Genomic DNA, 17197 nt, shown 5'->3' on the forward strand with positions numbered 1-17197 from the left:
GTGTGGGAGAAACTGCACAAGGAAATAAAACTTGCAAACTAATTAAACTTCTCGGTCTTGTTGAGTAACAAGCCGGAGATGTTGGCAGGGCTGGGAATAGATCTGATTATCATTCCTCCTCTCTTAATAGCCAGAGGACATGGTTAATTATTAAATGGCTTGTTAATGTATTGAAATACTGCTCGGCATTTTTAATTCCCTTTTTTTCACCCCCTTGTATTTTCTCCTCTCGCTGAAGGGCGCTCCCAGGACCTGATGGATTTCTGATACCTCGCTCCTGAGGGGCTGGAAGGAGCATGGTTAAACACCAACCGCTGCAGTACTACGAGCCACAGCTATGTCTGTCCTGTCTGACGGGGATCTACGGCTGGCGCCACAGCGGTCACATGATGACACCACCAAGGTGGGTAGTTGACCACATCGCCTCTTCCCAGTGACTTTGGGATGGATGCGGATCTTGGTTGAAAGTGATGGATATTTGATTTTTTCATTGTTGTTGGCTTGGATAGACCATGGAGACCATTGACTCCATGGCTTGGAGTTCTGCGAGAAGTTCTTACCATGTGGTTGACGTAGCAGATGGTCATGGTTAGCTGGTCGTGGTTCTCAAAGGGATTGAGTGGGATGGATTTGGCCAAATCTGTCTATTTTCCTTTTGGTACTGGGGGAGACTTCTGTTTTGCTCCTAGCTCTGTGTCTTACTGGTGTGCTGGCAGTTTCTTTGGCTGAAAGTGTAGGACTTGCATTTCTATGGAGTCTCTAGCTTCTGTGCACGTGAAAAGAAGTTTATAGGTAGGGGAAGGCAACAGGAGGTGACAACTGGCTGGGGATAAACGGGGGAGATGTTAGAGGTGGTTCTTCCCTCCCTTGGATAAATGCAGTTTTAAAGAGCTTTGGCAGAGGGAATCCAGGCAGTGGGGCTGGACTTGCACCTTCCCTGTTGTTTGGGGCTGTGAGATGGGGTCTCGTGAGACCTGATGTGTTTGTAGGAAGAAGTGAGGACAAAAACCTGCTGTCAAAACCACTCCATTACACCTTCTGGGTAATGGTTGTGTATTACTGTCCTCCTGTGCTCTCATGTTGTCTGTGATCTTTTTTTTTTTTTCCCCAGTGTGCTTACTACTTAAAGAAGAAAAAAGAAAAGCCGAACTTAAATCTCGTTTCTTTTGGCAACACTCCCAGGAGATCTTTTGTTGCTTTTTGAGGGCTTAGTTTTGCTCTGGTGGCAGTTAGCGCCTCTGTTTTGTTTTTAAGTCCATAACTGGGGATCTTCCTGGCTCTGGAGTGCTTTTCCTCTGGAAAAGAGGCTGTTAAGGAGAAAACACTTCTCTGTGGCAGATCCCATGCCAAAAATGCTCCTGGTTCTGAATTGTGTTGATTGTTGGTGCTGCAGCTTGGCTGGGAGCTCCCATGTGAATTGAGAAGTCGTGGCTTGCGTTTGTGCAGTGTAAAACAAATTTCCCTTTTCAAAGTAGAAATGCTTGTGCTGTTTTTCCTCCCCTTTCAGTCTGGCCAGCTTTGAGTGACCGCTTCTGGGCCAGCAGAAGTTTCCTTTGAGCAAATACCCGGGCACATCCGTAGCGGAGGGTGTAGGTGGGTTTTTAAGACTTTGTCAGGAAAACAGCAGGACGTAATGTCTTGGCATCTGTGTACGTACTAACTTAAATACTCAAAATGCCTTATTCCGAATGCCTTATGAACCAGAACATTATGCTTCTTCGCTAAAAATCCATAGAAAAATTGCCATTGACTTGATTTTTTTCAGTGAAAGCTGGCTCTGCTTGCATGGATTTATTTTTACCGAAAAATATCAGTGGAGGCCTTCCAGTTCTGCTTGGAATGTCAGTTGTTTTTCTAGCCCTAGAAAGGAATTTGTTGTGTTTTAAAGGTACCTGATCTAGGTTGAAAAATATGTCCAGTCTCCGATTGGTCTTTTTGAGGTCTACATGATGCCTCAACTTCCACTTTGTTGACTAGAGAAATGGAGATAACGGCTGTCGCAGGAGCAAGAGGTTTAAAATTAGCTACAGGCTATGCAAAACCAAGGTATGAAGAATGTCTTCCCATCTTGCTGTCAATAAAGTGCCTTGCAGGTGTTAGTGCTGGAATGAGCGGTTGTAGTGCTGTATTTGGAGGGGGAAAATGCAAATGAAGGCTAATTGTCCTCTGTTGGGCAGGTCTGTTTGTGCTTGAGTACTGCAGAGCGTGGGTATAAGCTCTAGGCTACGTGTAAGATGAGTGAGAAACTTTTTTTCTTTTCTTTTTTTGTTTAGTTGCAAAGTAGTCCTTGACTGTTTGAGCAAGGAGGTAACTTCTACAGGCTACAACCTGGTATTAGCAACCCTTTGCCTCTCTGGATGGGGTGGGAGAGCATTTTGTGGTATCACTCAAATTCAGGACCTCTTGTACTGCAAACTCCAATCTCTGCAGTTGAGCGAAGTTCTGAAGGTGGGGTGCACTTACCCCAACATACGGGGTACTCCCAGCATTGGGGTTTTGTGATCTCTGGTCTGCATGAGAGGACTTTGGGGTGTGTGGGAAAACTTGCTAAGATCCCAAGGTATTGGATGAGGATAGGAAGTTTTACATATGCTAATTGTCTCCAGCTGATGTATATCTAGCCACAGTATTTAGGTTTATCTGTGAAGGATTAACCAGGAAAATACCATACCATGACTTAGGTGCCTATTTACTTTACACAAAGGCAGTGGCATATTGATGGTAATACCTGTTGTATTGCTGTGTATCCAACCTTATAGTAACTCAACCACTGCAAACCCAGAGTAGAGGCAATTGTAGTACAATAGATGTTTTCCTGAGCACAGTTTCTATAAAAAGGGGTATGGCATGCTTGAGATGTCTTAAGTATTGCAAAAATCTAGAGCTAGCTGGGAAGGAAGGAATAGGGTATGTACATGTTACGTTTCTACTGTTTTAATTATCAGAAAGCAAGGCAGGTATTCAAAGGGTAACTCTTTTTTAGTGTAGGCTTACAGCATGGTTGTCTTCTTTTAAAAAGATCAAACTATCTAGACTAAAAGGCCTTCACCTAAATTTGGGTTATGACCCAACCTATCGTCCTTGAAATCTTCTGCTGACGATTGTGACTGTTTTCTGAATTGTGCTGCAGCTCAACAGCCAGAGTTCTAATGATTCCTCTCCTTTTCCCCCAAATGTATGGAGATCAGGCTTTCTACTACACATTAAAAATTTACATGAAAATGAGAATTTTAATAGTAAAGCTTGAGTTCTAATTTTTTGGGGAGACTGCTTGCTAGAATTGTAATTATCTCTTGCTTTCCTCTGACCTTTTGAGAATGGAGGAGAGGGACTGAAGGCACCCAACCTGCGCACTTGGTCTCCTTTTTAAATCTTGAACAGCTGTAAAATCCCTTTTTCTATTGTGCGCCTTCAGCTTTAATGGCAAGACCCCCCTTTCACATTTTTTAAATTTTTAATGTCTGTTTTAATGAAAGACATATAAAAGAGAAGAAATGGTCTTGCTGAGATTCAGACCATTATAATCTCTGTAGCTGGTGTGAGGAAGCAATTTCTGATCTAACTACAGCTGGTTCATCAGCTATTCAAGCAAGGAAGTTCTTATGATGTCAGTGCATCATCTTAAAGAGGGCTCTATCACCCTGAACTCAGAAACTGTGGGTAAATAAGCTTTGGCTTGTAGTTACCATGTGTGCTTTTAAAGGTCTGAAGTTCAGATGGCAGCTTCCAGGGTAGCTCCCAGATACCACGATCCTGTTGATGGATTGCCAGCAATTAACCACAGAGACCGGCACTGCTAATTGCAGTGTCTAAACACAATGCTCTGTGCACAGCTTGTGTGCTTCACCTGAAATGAACTGCTGCTGGGTATTACAACACCAGAATAGCTCTTGCTCCCGGGGTACTGAGCCCACAGCTGGCTGCAGCTTCTTTTTAAAATCCATCCAGAGATGTCGCAGGATCAGTATCCACGTGGGAGATGTTGATGGGTTGCATTGTATAAACATGACGTTAAATCTATCAACTGGTTTTGTTCAGGTTTGTTTTTTATTGCTTCCAAAACCGTGTTGTCTGTGTACAACAAGTATCATGCCTGGGAAATCATCCTAGGTGGGAGTGGGGAAAGAGATATTCTGCAGAAAAAAATTGCAACGGTGATTTTTTTTTGTCTATACAAGAAACAGAAGAAGCCACTTTGGCTGGCTGGGGTTTTTTTGCAGTTACTGTGTATTGAAAAATCTTGGTATCTTTATTTTATTGATCTTACTTCCTTGTAAAATAGGAGAAAATACTATCACCATTTGCAAAGAGCTTTGACTTCTCTATCTTTATTTTATTGATCTTCCTTAGTTCCTTGTAAAATAGGAGAAAATACTATCACCATTTGCAAAGGGCTTTGACTTCTCTGCTTAGCAGCAGGCATGGCTGATACCCTTCTGAGATACATTTTGTCTGCCTGAACTTGTAACTGGGATCTCTTCTTGTCTCCCTCATTTCTCCTGGAAGCTTCCCATCTTTACAAAACTGTCTTTTCCTCCAGAAAATTGCCAAGAATAGGCAAGGATAGATAGGTGCCTGGTTTGGTTACATGCAGTAGGAAGGGCCATCATCACCTGGGAATGAACCCAAAATCAGCAGCTTTGGATCCCAGATGACTGAAATGTCAAGATCCCTGTGGTTTGGTGTGGTTTTTTTTCACTCTTCAATGTCATCCACAACATTTAAATGGAGGTCTCTTCATCAGCTTTCTGTGAATGATTGTACCACTTCATGGTGCTTGTACAATCTCTTCTTCCTCCCATTTCTCTTGTAAACACCCCTGAGATGTTGTGAGTGAACGGAGCAGTATTAGTGATGAAATCCCATACGTACAGAAATCCCACTGCTTTCTGAATGCTCTGATCCCATGGGCGTTAACCTGAACATCTAATAAACCAAACCCTCGTCAAGAACCTGGAAAGATGTTGAAACTGAAGCCAATGAGACCCACATCCGAGCTCAGGAGTGGATTTCTTTGAAAGTTTTGGGGGCAGTCAGGACTGTTGGCCGATGAAACACTGGGTTTGCAGGGTTGGATATGGGGCATAACATTAATGTTTTATTGTCCCTAAACCACCACTTCTTCAGAATCCGACTTAAAAGCCCTCTTATTATCTTTCAGTGTGGCTTCGTAGGGCTGATACACCTATGAACATAGCCTGTTTAAAGCACCTGTGCCTCCCAGAAACTTCACATTTTTTAAAGCTTGTCTTTGCACATCCAGGGCATTGCCCCCCCTTCTTTCTCAGAGATCCCTATTAGTTGCTGATGGGAGCAGCACAGGGACCTGGTCTGAGAGCTGGAAATGCCGGTTGCTTGCACCCACCGGCTTCTGATGTTGAGAGCTGCTCCTGCAGCCCTTGCTTCTAGTGCTGCTGCTGGGTGGCATTTCCCCACGGCTGTATGTAGACTCCATTTCTATGTGCCAGCAAGTGTCCTCGCTTTATTTCTTTGTTGTCCCCTCCCTGAACATGTGTCCTTGCAGGTCGTCTTCTCCCCACCCAATATGTGGCTCCTCTGGTCCTATCAGGAGCTGCAGCAACCTTTCCCTTTCTGCCTCCATCCTCTTCTGACAGTAGTATTCAGTAGTTGTAGCGGAGATGTTTCCTCATTGCTGTTGTTTTGTAGGCTTGCTGTTCCCGTCAGTGAAGAGCTGTCAAGCCTCGAGTAATGCCTTGTAGAGCATCAGCTCTTCTGAACCCAGCAGCAGATGCTCCACGGTTCGTGGATTTTGGGAGCTGCTGTGTTATGTGCTGATGGATTGCGGTTTGAGGGTCTCTGGTACCCGATCAATAAAAGGGCAGCACTAGCTAGGTATTACAGGCTCCCTGGAAGCACCTTGTGCTGGGAGTGTTGCTCCATTCACCATCCCTCTTGACCAACAGGCTTTCATATCTTTGCTGGGGAAAACACTGGGAAGTGTTATGAATGCCTTCCTGGGGTGGCTCTGATTTAGTGCAATAAAAACTTAATAGGGCTTGGCAGGGTGCCTCAGCCTTCCTGACCTGAGGCCGCTCCAGCAGACGGGCATGTCGAAGTGGGAGAGAATTGAGAATTTCCCAAGCTAATGAGTTCTTGCTCAGCACTCTCCAGGTACCCCCCTGCCCTCCTCAGTGTGATATTCCAGTGCTAATGAACAGAACCGCTAATATTCAGGCAAAATACGCAAGCCTGTAATCAACACAACCTCCCCTATTTATAGAATCATAGAATCATTATGGTTGGAAGAGACCTCAAAGATCATCAAGTCCATATCTTGCAGTGTGTGAAGTGGCATAAGTCCCTCTGCCAGCTTGAGATGTGTGTTTGTGTGTTTGTTTTTTTTTTTTTCTGTAACTGGGTAAACTGGAAAAGTCAAGCGGTTGAGACAACTTGGTGGTGGCCACCATTGTTGAATGTTGAATCCCAGGAATCATCCTAACACGGACACTTCTCCCTGGTACCTGTGAATGTGCTGAGGGGTTTCCTGATGGCACTGGCTGTTGCCCGTTGGTTTGGAGGTGAGGAGCCAGGAGCTGTATCTCGTGTGGCACTGTGGCTGATGCCACCAAGGATCACAGCTAACTTGGTGGGTCACAGTTGTGTTCTCTGCAGCTTTAACTTGTCTGCCTGCTAATTCAGGCTCTGGGTAATATTATAAGTGGCCCCTGAGCAGGGTTGACCTTTTTATAGGTGATAGATTAGCTCATATAGCAACGGCTTACAGAATTTCTAATACTTTGTCACTACTACTTTATTCAGAAACTTTGAAACCATCCACGTGCAAGCTCCCTGTGATAAAAGGCCAGGCCAGCCCAGCCCACCTTAGATACACAAAGGTGCCTTGTGACTTTTCCAACGTTATGGGCCTCCAGGGTCTTATTCAGATTGTGGCATTTCCTTGTTATAGCTGCCAGATGTGCTCTCCAACTGTGTGGTTTTTTTTCTTTATGCATTTTACTAATTATCTGGGTGAAAAATTATACCATTGGAGCCCATCATCCCCCCCTTCCTTCTGTTTGCTCTTGCAACTTTTTCAGGAGAATATAGCAGATGCTGCTTCTCCTGTCCTCCTTGAAGCAACTGTGTGCGTTATGTTGCCTTAAAGTGTAATTAGGGAAGGTGAGCTCAGCGTTACTGAATGTCAGTAAGTTGTTTGCCTGATGAAACCCACTTAAGATGCACCACGAAGTCCCTAAGTGGTTGGTGAAGCTCCAAAGACAAAGTAGCAAACCAAAAGAAGATTGTAGGAATGGATGTTTACCATCTCCAGTTTTCATCCTGGCTTGCCATGAAAGCTAATCTTGAATTAACAGCTTAAACCAGGGCTTAGTGTGTCTGTGGTCTGTGTAGGCAAGCAGATCTGAGGACTGATGGCCAAGTGCTGTCGGTGCAGGAAAAAGAGGCTTTGGGCTGTTGAGGAGGGGATGGGGGAAGACAGATGGGAACAAGACCTTAAAGTTAAGGAAGGATATACTGATAAAAGGGATGTTCAAACCCTTTAAAGATTGCCAGACAAACCAGGACAAAACTGGACTTGTCCTGTTTCTGATGTTCAAGAAATCTCCATGTTTCTTTTGACCTCACTCCAGCAGCAGCCTTAGGAGATGGCTTTTGTATTTATATATATATATTTTTTTTTTTTCCCCTTTATCTTTGGTTTCCAGACAGAAGTCTAGGCTGCCTGTGCTTCCCAGGAAATCCATTACATGCTATCAGGGGGTTTAGCCAAGCCTTTCCTAGAAAGTATTTGGAAAGCAATGACTTCAAACTTGCCGTGCTCAGCTTGAGGAAGAAGAAAGACTGAGAGCAGATATGGTTGGTGCCTTGAAGCTCTTGAAGATAAGCGCTGCTGAAGGATGAAACTTTAAAGGCTGAGATAGTTGGCTATGAGGGCACGGATTTCTGACCTATTACTGAAGTGAGCTTGTGGAGAGGGAGAGGGGCTGGAGTTTGAAGGTTTCCAGGGGTTGGAAGGCTGATGGAAGAGATGGGAGGAAGCTGCAGCCCATTGCATTGTGCTCTGTGCTGGGAAAGCTGATTTGAGACTTGGAAGCTGTGGCTGTTGCCAAAACAGCGACCAAAAATGACCTCAGGTGCTCTGCTTTAGGTTGGGAGATGTTCACCTTGATAATTTTCCTGGAGGTTTCTCTCTCTGAATTCCTCCTTGGATGTTTATGACTCTGCTGGTGCTCTTGTGACAATCATCCAGATTTTGGTACTTGGGGAAGAAAAGGCTTTATGGATTTCTTGCCTCCTGATGCCGCGTGTCCCATCTGTGATATCGCAGTGCAAGACTTACCGAACATATCTGTTTGCTTTGTAGCTTCTTTTTTGAATTTGGATATAATACAAAGATGCTCTCTGGGTCCCTTGACCAACGACAGAGGTGTTTAAGGCAGAAGATAGTTCCTACCACCTGACAAGTGGCTGCACAGAGCAGCTGGATCCCCAACTCAACAAGGAGCACAGCTACCCCCAATTTCTGCTCACAGTACTGCTGCCATAGAGGGTGACAACGCCAGCAAAACTGGTGCGTTATAAACACTGTGTGTTACGGCATGCATCGGCTGCTACTGAGCTATCGAAACACGTTCTCGTATGGGCATGTTGTGGTCACAGCAAAGAGATGGAGACTGCTGGGGCATGCGTAAGAGCGGTGGAGAAATATAGAAATGCCCAGAGCCAGATGCATCTCTCTGTCCTTTCTGCAAGCAACAGCATTTAATCATCAGCGGTGCTCGCTTAGAAGGAATTATTGGAGAGCTGCTGTAATAGAGATTAGAAACCAAATTGCCCCTTATGATTTAAATAAATGTTTCATGTATATGCCCTGGTTGGCATGTAATATGAGAGGTGAAGGCAGTGGGTTTGCTATGGCCCATGGGGCAGCTGAACACGCTTGCTAGAAAGCAGCAGCATCGTTGGAGGAGCTTCATCACTGCTTTTCTTTTGGAGATGATGTTTTTACATCACGCATCTCCTAATCCTCCGTTTAAATAAATGCAAGGTATCTGAACTGTGTAGATATGGGAAGGGAGACAGGGGGAATATCTAATACTTGTAATGCCTCTCCCTGCCTTTAAAATATCTATTGCTGCTCATGTTAGCTGCAAGTCTGTGTAAATGAGATATCAAACCCTTCCTAATGAATTAGGCGTTTGCTGTTAAAATGTATTGCCTTAAAGTGAAATGTGAGCGATTCAAGATGGTCCATCTGGCTAAAAACATCACATAGCCTTGAACTGAGGCTTCTGATGGCTTTTTTGGGTCCTTTTGTGAGAAGAAAAATGAGGAGCTGTGATCCGTTGACATAATGGATTGCTGTGCTGTGTCTGCGATATGTGTATTAATTCACTTTATAGTGAAATACTCTTGTAATTCCTGCTTGGCAAGAGCTGTTAAATGACCCGAACAGATGATCTAAGCCACGTTGGCGTGATGTGTGTCTGTGACTGTAGGCTTTGGAGCTGGGACTTTGCTGGGTCTTCAGTGCTAATCCCCAGACAGCCAAAGGTCACTGGTCACAGAAATTGCTTGCTTTGCTGAAAACCACTATTAAAGAATGGGCAAATTTGCCCTTTTCCATGTGATTTCAATTTGTTAATGTTCATGACTGTAGGCCTGAGGACATGGGAGTTTTTGGTGGAAAGAGGCTCTTTCAAACCTGTTTGATTTGAGGTTGGGCCGTAAGGCATTGGGTGCTGCATGTTGGACGTGACCAGTGATTCAAAGCTGAATCCCTATGAATGGATGGGTCTGATTATGTTGGAGTGATGGGCTAAATGCAGCAAAAATCCAATCATTGGATTAAATACTGATTTTTTTCCCTTTTTTTTAAAAAAATTTTCCTTGATGCTTGGCCTTGAAAGCAAAACCTACCCTGTTTTCAGGGCTTCACACATGACTTAAACATCCTTTGAACTCACTTTTGAGCCCTTCATTTTACAGGGAGGCTGTGAGGTGGCACAGGGTAGATGATTGTGCAGGGAAGGGGTTTGAGATGCTCATAGCTGCATGTGGGCACCTCAGCGTGTCCAACCTCGGGCTCCTGTGCCGGGTTTTGTTGAACACTCCCAGGTTGGTCATCGTTGTGGTTGTGCTGCCTTGCAGGAATTGTGCTGTCTGTGTTTATAGTCTTGCTCCCTCATAAAATCTGTTTCTCTTGGCTCTGGGAGATGCCTGGGAGTCAGGGAAAAGTGCAGATCTCTCCTTGTGTCTGGGGATGCAGGCGGTTCTCCCAGGAGCATGGGCACCATTCAAGTATTGTCTTGCTCAAGTGATGTTTGAGTGCTGAAATGCACTCAAAGCTTCAGCAGAGGCAGAAATTTCCTTTCACAGTGGGCAAGATGAAAAGGCAGAGTTTCTCCTAATTTTTCCCAAGGCCATCTGCTGAAGATATCTTGTCTGAAGTGTGACTGCAGCCAGCCTTCGAGGCTGAACTGAATTTACACAGGACATCATGCTGGCATATTATAATGTCGTTTTTCTCTCCTCTATCTCATTGTCTCTTCATTGCATATTCCCTAAAGCAGGTCTGGCCAGATGAGCCAGGTAGGAATTGTTTTTGCTGTGAGTGGTGCCATCAGACCAGACTTTGCGAGGAGAGTGTTACTGGGTCTATCTGGGAATGGCATGTTTCAGTCTTTCTGAAGGCGCAAGACCTCTCTTAGGCTGGGCAGGAGTCCCATGGTAGACTGGCAAGGAGCAGAGAGGTGTGCTAGCCTCAGAAACTGAGCTTAAACTGCCAGGAGCTTGCTTATCATTGGGAGCCACATCCTAAGGCAGCTCCTAGAAAAGCTAGGATGAACCTGCCATAAGGCAAGGCTGATGCTGAAACCGTTGCCTGTTTAGACAGGCGAGCCTGCAGAAGACCATTGCTGGTCACCTCTAGATCCTACCACGGAGGTACAAGCCCAGCAAGTTGGTGTATTCATGACTGCTTGACCAAAAGGGCAGGCTGCTGGGCAGCGTTATAAATTACAGTCTATTCAATAAACACAGTTTCAGCCTTAATGGGATTGGGTTGTGTTTTTCCTCCAAAGCCATTCTTCAATATAAATAGTCGGCCATTGACTGTAGGTACTGTGACCTCCGTAAATTCCGTCTTGCTCCGTGTGAAAGATGTTTCCTCCTTCGGTGATGCTTGTGTGAAGGATGGGAAATCCCAAATTCTTGAAACCCCAGGAAAGCCCCAGTGTTTGATAACTTGCTGCCTGGTGCAGCCTAACACTGACAGGGTGAGGACGTTTGACTAATAGTAAATCTCTGGCTTAGCCCTGATGTAGGCAAATGCCTGTGGGAGGAAGTCTGCAAAACCCATTGACTGTTGTGCCTGAGTTAGGATTATGTGCTCAGACTGGGTGATTAAGGTGCCCTGTGATTTATAATGCTTTATAGGCGTCAAAGGTTTTTACTGCAGAGCATCTGCAAAATGTGTTTCAGGCTATAAACAGCCAGCACTGAACTGGAGCTTCATCTGGGGGAAGGGAGGCAGGTGGGAGAAATGGAAAAAAGTGGGGAGGAAAGAGGGATTTTGGGGCCAGGCTCACTTAGAGCCAGCCTTGTGCTTTATGAACAAGAGCTGGTGGCTCTGTTGTGTTTTTTCGTTTTGTGTTGTGGTTTTTTTTTTTTCTTCCCAGGGCTTTTCCTTGAACACCTGGGTACAGCAATGTCCTTCCAGTCTAAAAACAATGGCATGCAACCACTCTTGCAAAATCTTCACCGGTTTGAAAGATGCTGGGGGAGAGATGAGTGCTCAATCAACTCATGGTTTAACCTATCAACCCATATGGGAGAGCCCTTCCAGGCTGTCCCTGTGGGTCCCCTGCACTGGTTTTGACTGGGACAGAGTTCATTTTCTGCATAGTAGCTGGTGTGGGGGCTATGTTTTGGATTTGTGACCAAAACAGTGTTGATAACACAAGGATGTTTTAGCTATTGCTGAAAAGTGCTTACACAGCGTCAAGGTAGAATATTTAATGAATTCCTTCTAAAAGGGGAGGTGGGGGAATGAGGTGGTTTTTATGCTTGCTTTCCAAAACAAATGTTTTCCCTCTCAGCTCTGTAGCTACCATTAGAGTTAGACTTTTTAAACTGAATTGGATAACTCCTTTTTCAGAAGAGGCAATGGCAACCTGTACTCCTGCTAGTGCAAACTTCGTTGTTGGTAGCTGCACTAACACAGGTTAATTCAGTGCGTTGCTGTTTACTTAGATATTTAGTCCTTTCCCAGGTCTAGAACCATAAGTGTGAATTTTGAAGAGAGCAAATGACAGATGTAATGAGATTAACCTCATGGAAGTGTGACTTGTTGGTCTATTTTGATGTCTGAAACCCCCTCTCTAATCTCAAGGTAATGAAAAATTGAGGTCCTTTTCCAGAGGAGACTTTATTTTTCTCCCCCAGCGGGAAGCCAGCGTGACCTTGCTGCCCATCAGCTGGACTCGAGTGATGTACTTTACTTTTGGGTTTGAATTCACCAGTCTCCTGATTCATTGAGTCCACTTTCCCAGCACCCTTCCCCTATTCCCAGATGTCCTGCAAGAGATCCGAGAACAGTTCTGCTGTGACAGAGCATAAAATGATGGAGAGCAACTTTGCAGTGTGTCCTTGCTGGGTGGCTGGATGTCCTGGGACGCAGTATTGGCCAATGGAGAAGGCTTTTTTTGTTCCCTTTTTTTTTTTTCCCCCAAATAGAAGAAATGTCCTTGCCTCTCATAAACATAGACTTTGTGGAAGTTGCTCAAGGATGCTTGTGTGTCCAAAATGACCACAAAAATTAGCTAGATGAGAAAGAAACCTGGCAGCAGTGGGAGTAAATGAATGAAATGGAGGAATTAGAAAGGAGCAGGATTATCTTGTGATGATGTTCCCTTGCTAAGTGTGTGCAGAGGGACAGAGGTAGAAATTGTGCAGGCAACAATCTGAGAGTAGATGGAGTCTCCTGCCCTCCCCAGCATGTGTCCTCTCACCTGGGACACAACCTCCTTCTTTTCACTACTGCTTGGCCCCATCCCAGCTCGCAGTCAGCTGTTCCCACCAAAACTGTGAGCAGCTGAAAATAATCCTGCAAGGCGTTGATGGAAACTAAGAGGCTGCGTTCCCACAGGGCCCTGCTTGGGGACTGCTGATGAGCTGCGCTTTGCAAACAGCCTCCTCTTGGTGTCTTCTCTTGATTTTCAGCGGTGGATTTAGATATTTATAAGAACAATTTAAACTTGGCACCACTTTAGCATTAATTTTAAATGGCTGTGAATAGCAGCCTTCAAGGAAGGGGAAAAAGGAAAGTAAAGAGGTCTTTGTGCTGAAGAGGTTGAACTTCCTGCGAAGCCATGCATGGAGCACAGATGGTCCAAGACAGCGGTGTCCTGCAGCTGTAGCCCTTCTCAGATGTGTAGCGGTTTCCATGGGATGTGTGTGAGTGGATTTTAGTGCTTCATGAGGGTGCTGGTACTTTACCAGCAGGAGGAAAGATGTGGTGATGGAGAACCCAGTTCTTGCCAGATGTGATGGGTGGGAGATGCTGCGGTGCAGGTGGTGGGGCACAAGCTGATATATGGGTTGCTGCTGTGGGGAGACAGAGCAAGCTTAGGGTGGGAAGGCTTCAAAAGAGCAACGGGCTGCCAAATGTTGGGGAGGAGAGCATGGTTTTGAGGGAGAGAAAAGGGAGGAGGTGAGGCTTGAGCTGGGAGAGATGCCCTGCATCATCTGGGAGAAACCTGTCTAGGTGTCTGCTGTGCTAAAGGGACTTTTTAGAAGCTATGTGCAGCTCAGTACATTGGTGCTCAAGTGAGGGATTGAAATATTTGCTTCAACCAGGCACAGAACTGAGCCTGCCCAGTGTTTATTTCTACTAATACCTCTGCCCAAAGACACATGTTGCCCTTCCATGTCATCCTTTGTTATTGGATTAATGCAGAATTGAAAATAAAAGACTTGAGAATAGTAAACTTTCAGTGAAGTACGGTTAAATAGACTTTTAACAGGCTTTTAAATAGTCTTTAAAAGATGCTTTTAACAGCTGCTGCCATCCTATGTGTTTATGGAAGGGGAGATATGTTGATATAACGGGGAAGAGAAGGCGTACACCAATACCTCCTTCTCTCCCATCCCTTTCATAAAAGTCCTCCCTCTGTGCTGCTGATAACTGATGTTGGAGGTCAGGAGGAGGACAAGGTAGGCCGGGGAGTGGGATGCTCTTGTGCAATTTTTTCCGTTCCTGATGTCACTTTCGTTGCGTGTGTGTCGTCTGCTTTTATTTTCCTTGGGGTGACACATCCAACCGCTTTGGTGAAAGCCACAGAGAGACAGAGCTGTGTGAAAGAGCAAGTGTTTGTGTCACGCTGTGGTTCCCCGCTATGCACCGCTGTACTGTGACAGCTTCGTGCTCCTTCACAGAATGGGGTGGTTTGCGTGTGGGAAGGTCCTTTGGCTAAAAATGGCAGGGAAAAACCAAGTCCTTCTGCAGGACTGTAAATTTGTGATAAAAGGAGCCATGCAATAAGCCTTGCTCAGAAATCTTGGCAGAGGTGGCAGGTTTTGGAGCTCCTAAGTTCCTACAGATGTTGAAAATGAGCATCTGGGAAGAGGGCAATGTGTCGTACCTACATGGGAAAGCCTTCAGCTAAGAACTGTTTTTCTGTCTGGCTTGCCACCTGGCCCTTGAGCATAAACCCAGCTAGCGTGGGGTAGATACACACCCATCCAATCCAAATGCTGTACCCAAATAGTCATTGGCTTTTCGTCCTCTTGTCCAGCATAAGGACTGGTCTATCTCAGTGGTCTCTGGCTTAGACCAGAAGTTACATCCTGGATTTAAGAAATCTCCTGATGAAAGGTCTTGTGGTTTCCCAGAAAACTTCCATAACTGGCATTATTTTGGAAGCTTACACTGAAAAATCCTGGTGTGCTGCTTTCTTTAAAGCTGATTCTTATTTTTTGTTGAACTGAATTCTTGGCAGTTGAGTGTGTAGGGTCTCCTCCCACGGTGTTTGTGGGATGTAGCTCTAAATGAGGCACATCTTGCCATGTCTAAAGATGATGAGTGGTAACTGCATCATGCTACAGATGTGTGGGTGTCTTAAGGATTAACTTGTAGGTTCTGGTGCTGTGTTCTGAGTGCTCTTCAATAGCTTTGCTATTTTGCAAAACAGCATCGTCTTCCACTGTGTTTGGCCTCCTGTTCTGGAGAGTGTGTTGCACTATTTTGAATTGTCGTGTCTTCTGAGGCCTTAGGAAATACTGCAGGGATGATTTAAAGTCTGCAGCAACCATCTTCGTTTGCATCGCTGGACATAATTTTGCTTGAACAGGCTCTAACAATTCACCAAAGTGGATTACTTGGACCTATTTCTCCCTGTTTTACTGCGGGCAATGTTGAGGATCCTTGGTCTTCAAAACCACCAGATACCTTTTTGGAAAGTGTGCCTAGAAACTGCATTTAGCTGTAGCACAACATTCAAGTAAGTGGGTGATGTTCAGTGGCCTTTCTTGTACAGAAGTCAAGCTAGATGATTTAATGTTCCCTTTGGTTTTTAGAATGTATGTGTTTTATTTTGTGATGTAAAAAGCTTCTAAATTGAGGGCAGAGGTTAGCTTGCCAAATACATCGCAGCTGTTCATCCTAATTTGGAAGGAGAGGCTGCTAGAAGTCCTGGAACAGAAAGGCTTGGAAGCTGAAATGCTTTTGCATAATAATATCTTCCTGCCTTTTAATACAGATATTCACATTCATGCTTCCTATTCTGGGATTCTGGCCAAGTTTCTGCAGAGGGGAACTGCACACAGTTCCTGGTCCTGTCCTTCACCCCAACATCATCCCAGAACAGGTACAACCTGATATTAATTTCCTTGCTGGATTTTCCAGTCCACTTATTAATAAATCAAGCTATGCTCTGTTTCAGACACATGGTTGATTTTTGTGTTACAGGGGTAGATAGAGCAAATTTCCCTAGGGGGCAATTGCTCTTCGTAGTTTGCAAGCTAGTCCCATTAAATTAAAAAAGCCACCACAAACTGAAACTCTGCAGCTTTCTTGCAGTGTGTGGGTTATCGCGGCGATGCTTGTTCACAGGATTGAATCTGACGGTTGTGGCTCTTCCTTCCTCCCCCTTTACCAGGAAAAGGCTGTACCAGTTCAGCAGATTTTTTTTGTATGCATGCTTGTTGCAAGCATTTTTGGGAAGCGAAGCTTTGTATCAGCAGACACTCTGTTCCCCATGTAGCTTACTGCTCAAGCGAAGACTTTTCACATCTAGAAAGGTGTCGTGATTGATGCCCTTTTGTGATTGTGCCTGTATTGTTTAGGGCGAGAGCAGACACCTTCTCTGCCAGGTGGTGTACTCTGGCCCCGGTTTTCAGGGAGCTGCAGTTTGGTCCCGGTGAAACATGGAGATGTCTGAAAAATTTCCTTACTCTCGGAGTTCAGTGGTGGGATTACTTACCACAGGATTTTTCTAAACCTCCAGGATGCATCTTCTGAATTGCATTCCTGACCCTTCTCCCACGCTGCTGGGCACACGAGGGCAGAGGAGACATGTCCGAGATGAACATCACTACAGCCAGAGCTGGGTGTCTCTAAAGTCTGGCTCTTCAGCAGCTGAAGCTCAAGAGCATCACCAAAGATCGTGAGACGTGGAATAAAGAGGAGGAACTGGCAGCACACATCTCTCCTGTGCTCTTAGCATATACGAACAAGCAGCTAGACCAAACAGTGCACATTTAATTCTCCTGAAGTTTTGCTTGTAATGCCTGCTCTGAATACCCTTCAGGTTTTGGCAATGATGTGGTCATGCCCAGCCCCACCAGACTTCTCGTAATGCTTTCCCTTGCGCTGGTTGTGTGGTGGAGCCAAGGTAAAAAACCCTCCAGAACGTGTATGCAGGTGGCCAGACGCTGACCTACAGTGAAGGTCAGACTCCTCCTCTTTGAACAAAGGCTGGCTGAAGCAGGAAAACTCATAGCAAAGACTAGGGAGCACAAATGGGTTACGATGATGTTTTGGGTGTTGTTCTTTCAAGCTGCTCTTGATGGATGCTGAGCAAACACCCAGAGTGGCTGCCAGACCAGCTCAGCCTCCTGACCCAAAGGTCTGTGCACTTGGGGGTGTGTGAATATGTGAAATCTAAATACTAGATGTTAGTATTGAGCTTGGCTGTAGCTGCCGTGACCTCATTCC

The 17197-nt window shown here is 45.1% G+C and overlaps 1 protein-coding gene across 1 annotated transcript in view; it reads left to right on the plus strand.

The window, feature by feature from the left end:
* The first annotated feature begins 296 nt into the window (after window positions 1-296).
* The window catches only part of LOC104166840 (glycerophosphodiester phosphodiesterase domain-containing protein 5-like), a 106373-nt gene continuing 89472 nt past the window's right edge, over window positions 297-17197 (plus strand). Inside the window, 2 exon segments of the mRNA XM_009706925.1 lie at window positions 297-372; window positions 375-403. Of these exon segments, the coding sequence (XP_009705227.1) occupies window positions 297-372; window positions 375-403 (105 nt within the window).

This window comes from Cariama cristata, unplaced genomic scaffold (assembly GCF_000690535.1).
Source record: "Cariama cristata isolate BGI_N322 unplaced genomic scaffold, ASM69053v1 scaffold3219, whole genome shotgun sequence".
Lineage (NCBI taxonomy): Eukaryota > Metazoa > Chordata > Aves > Cariamiformes > Cariamidae > Cariama > Cariama cristata.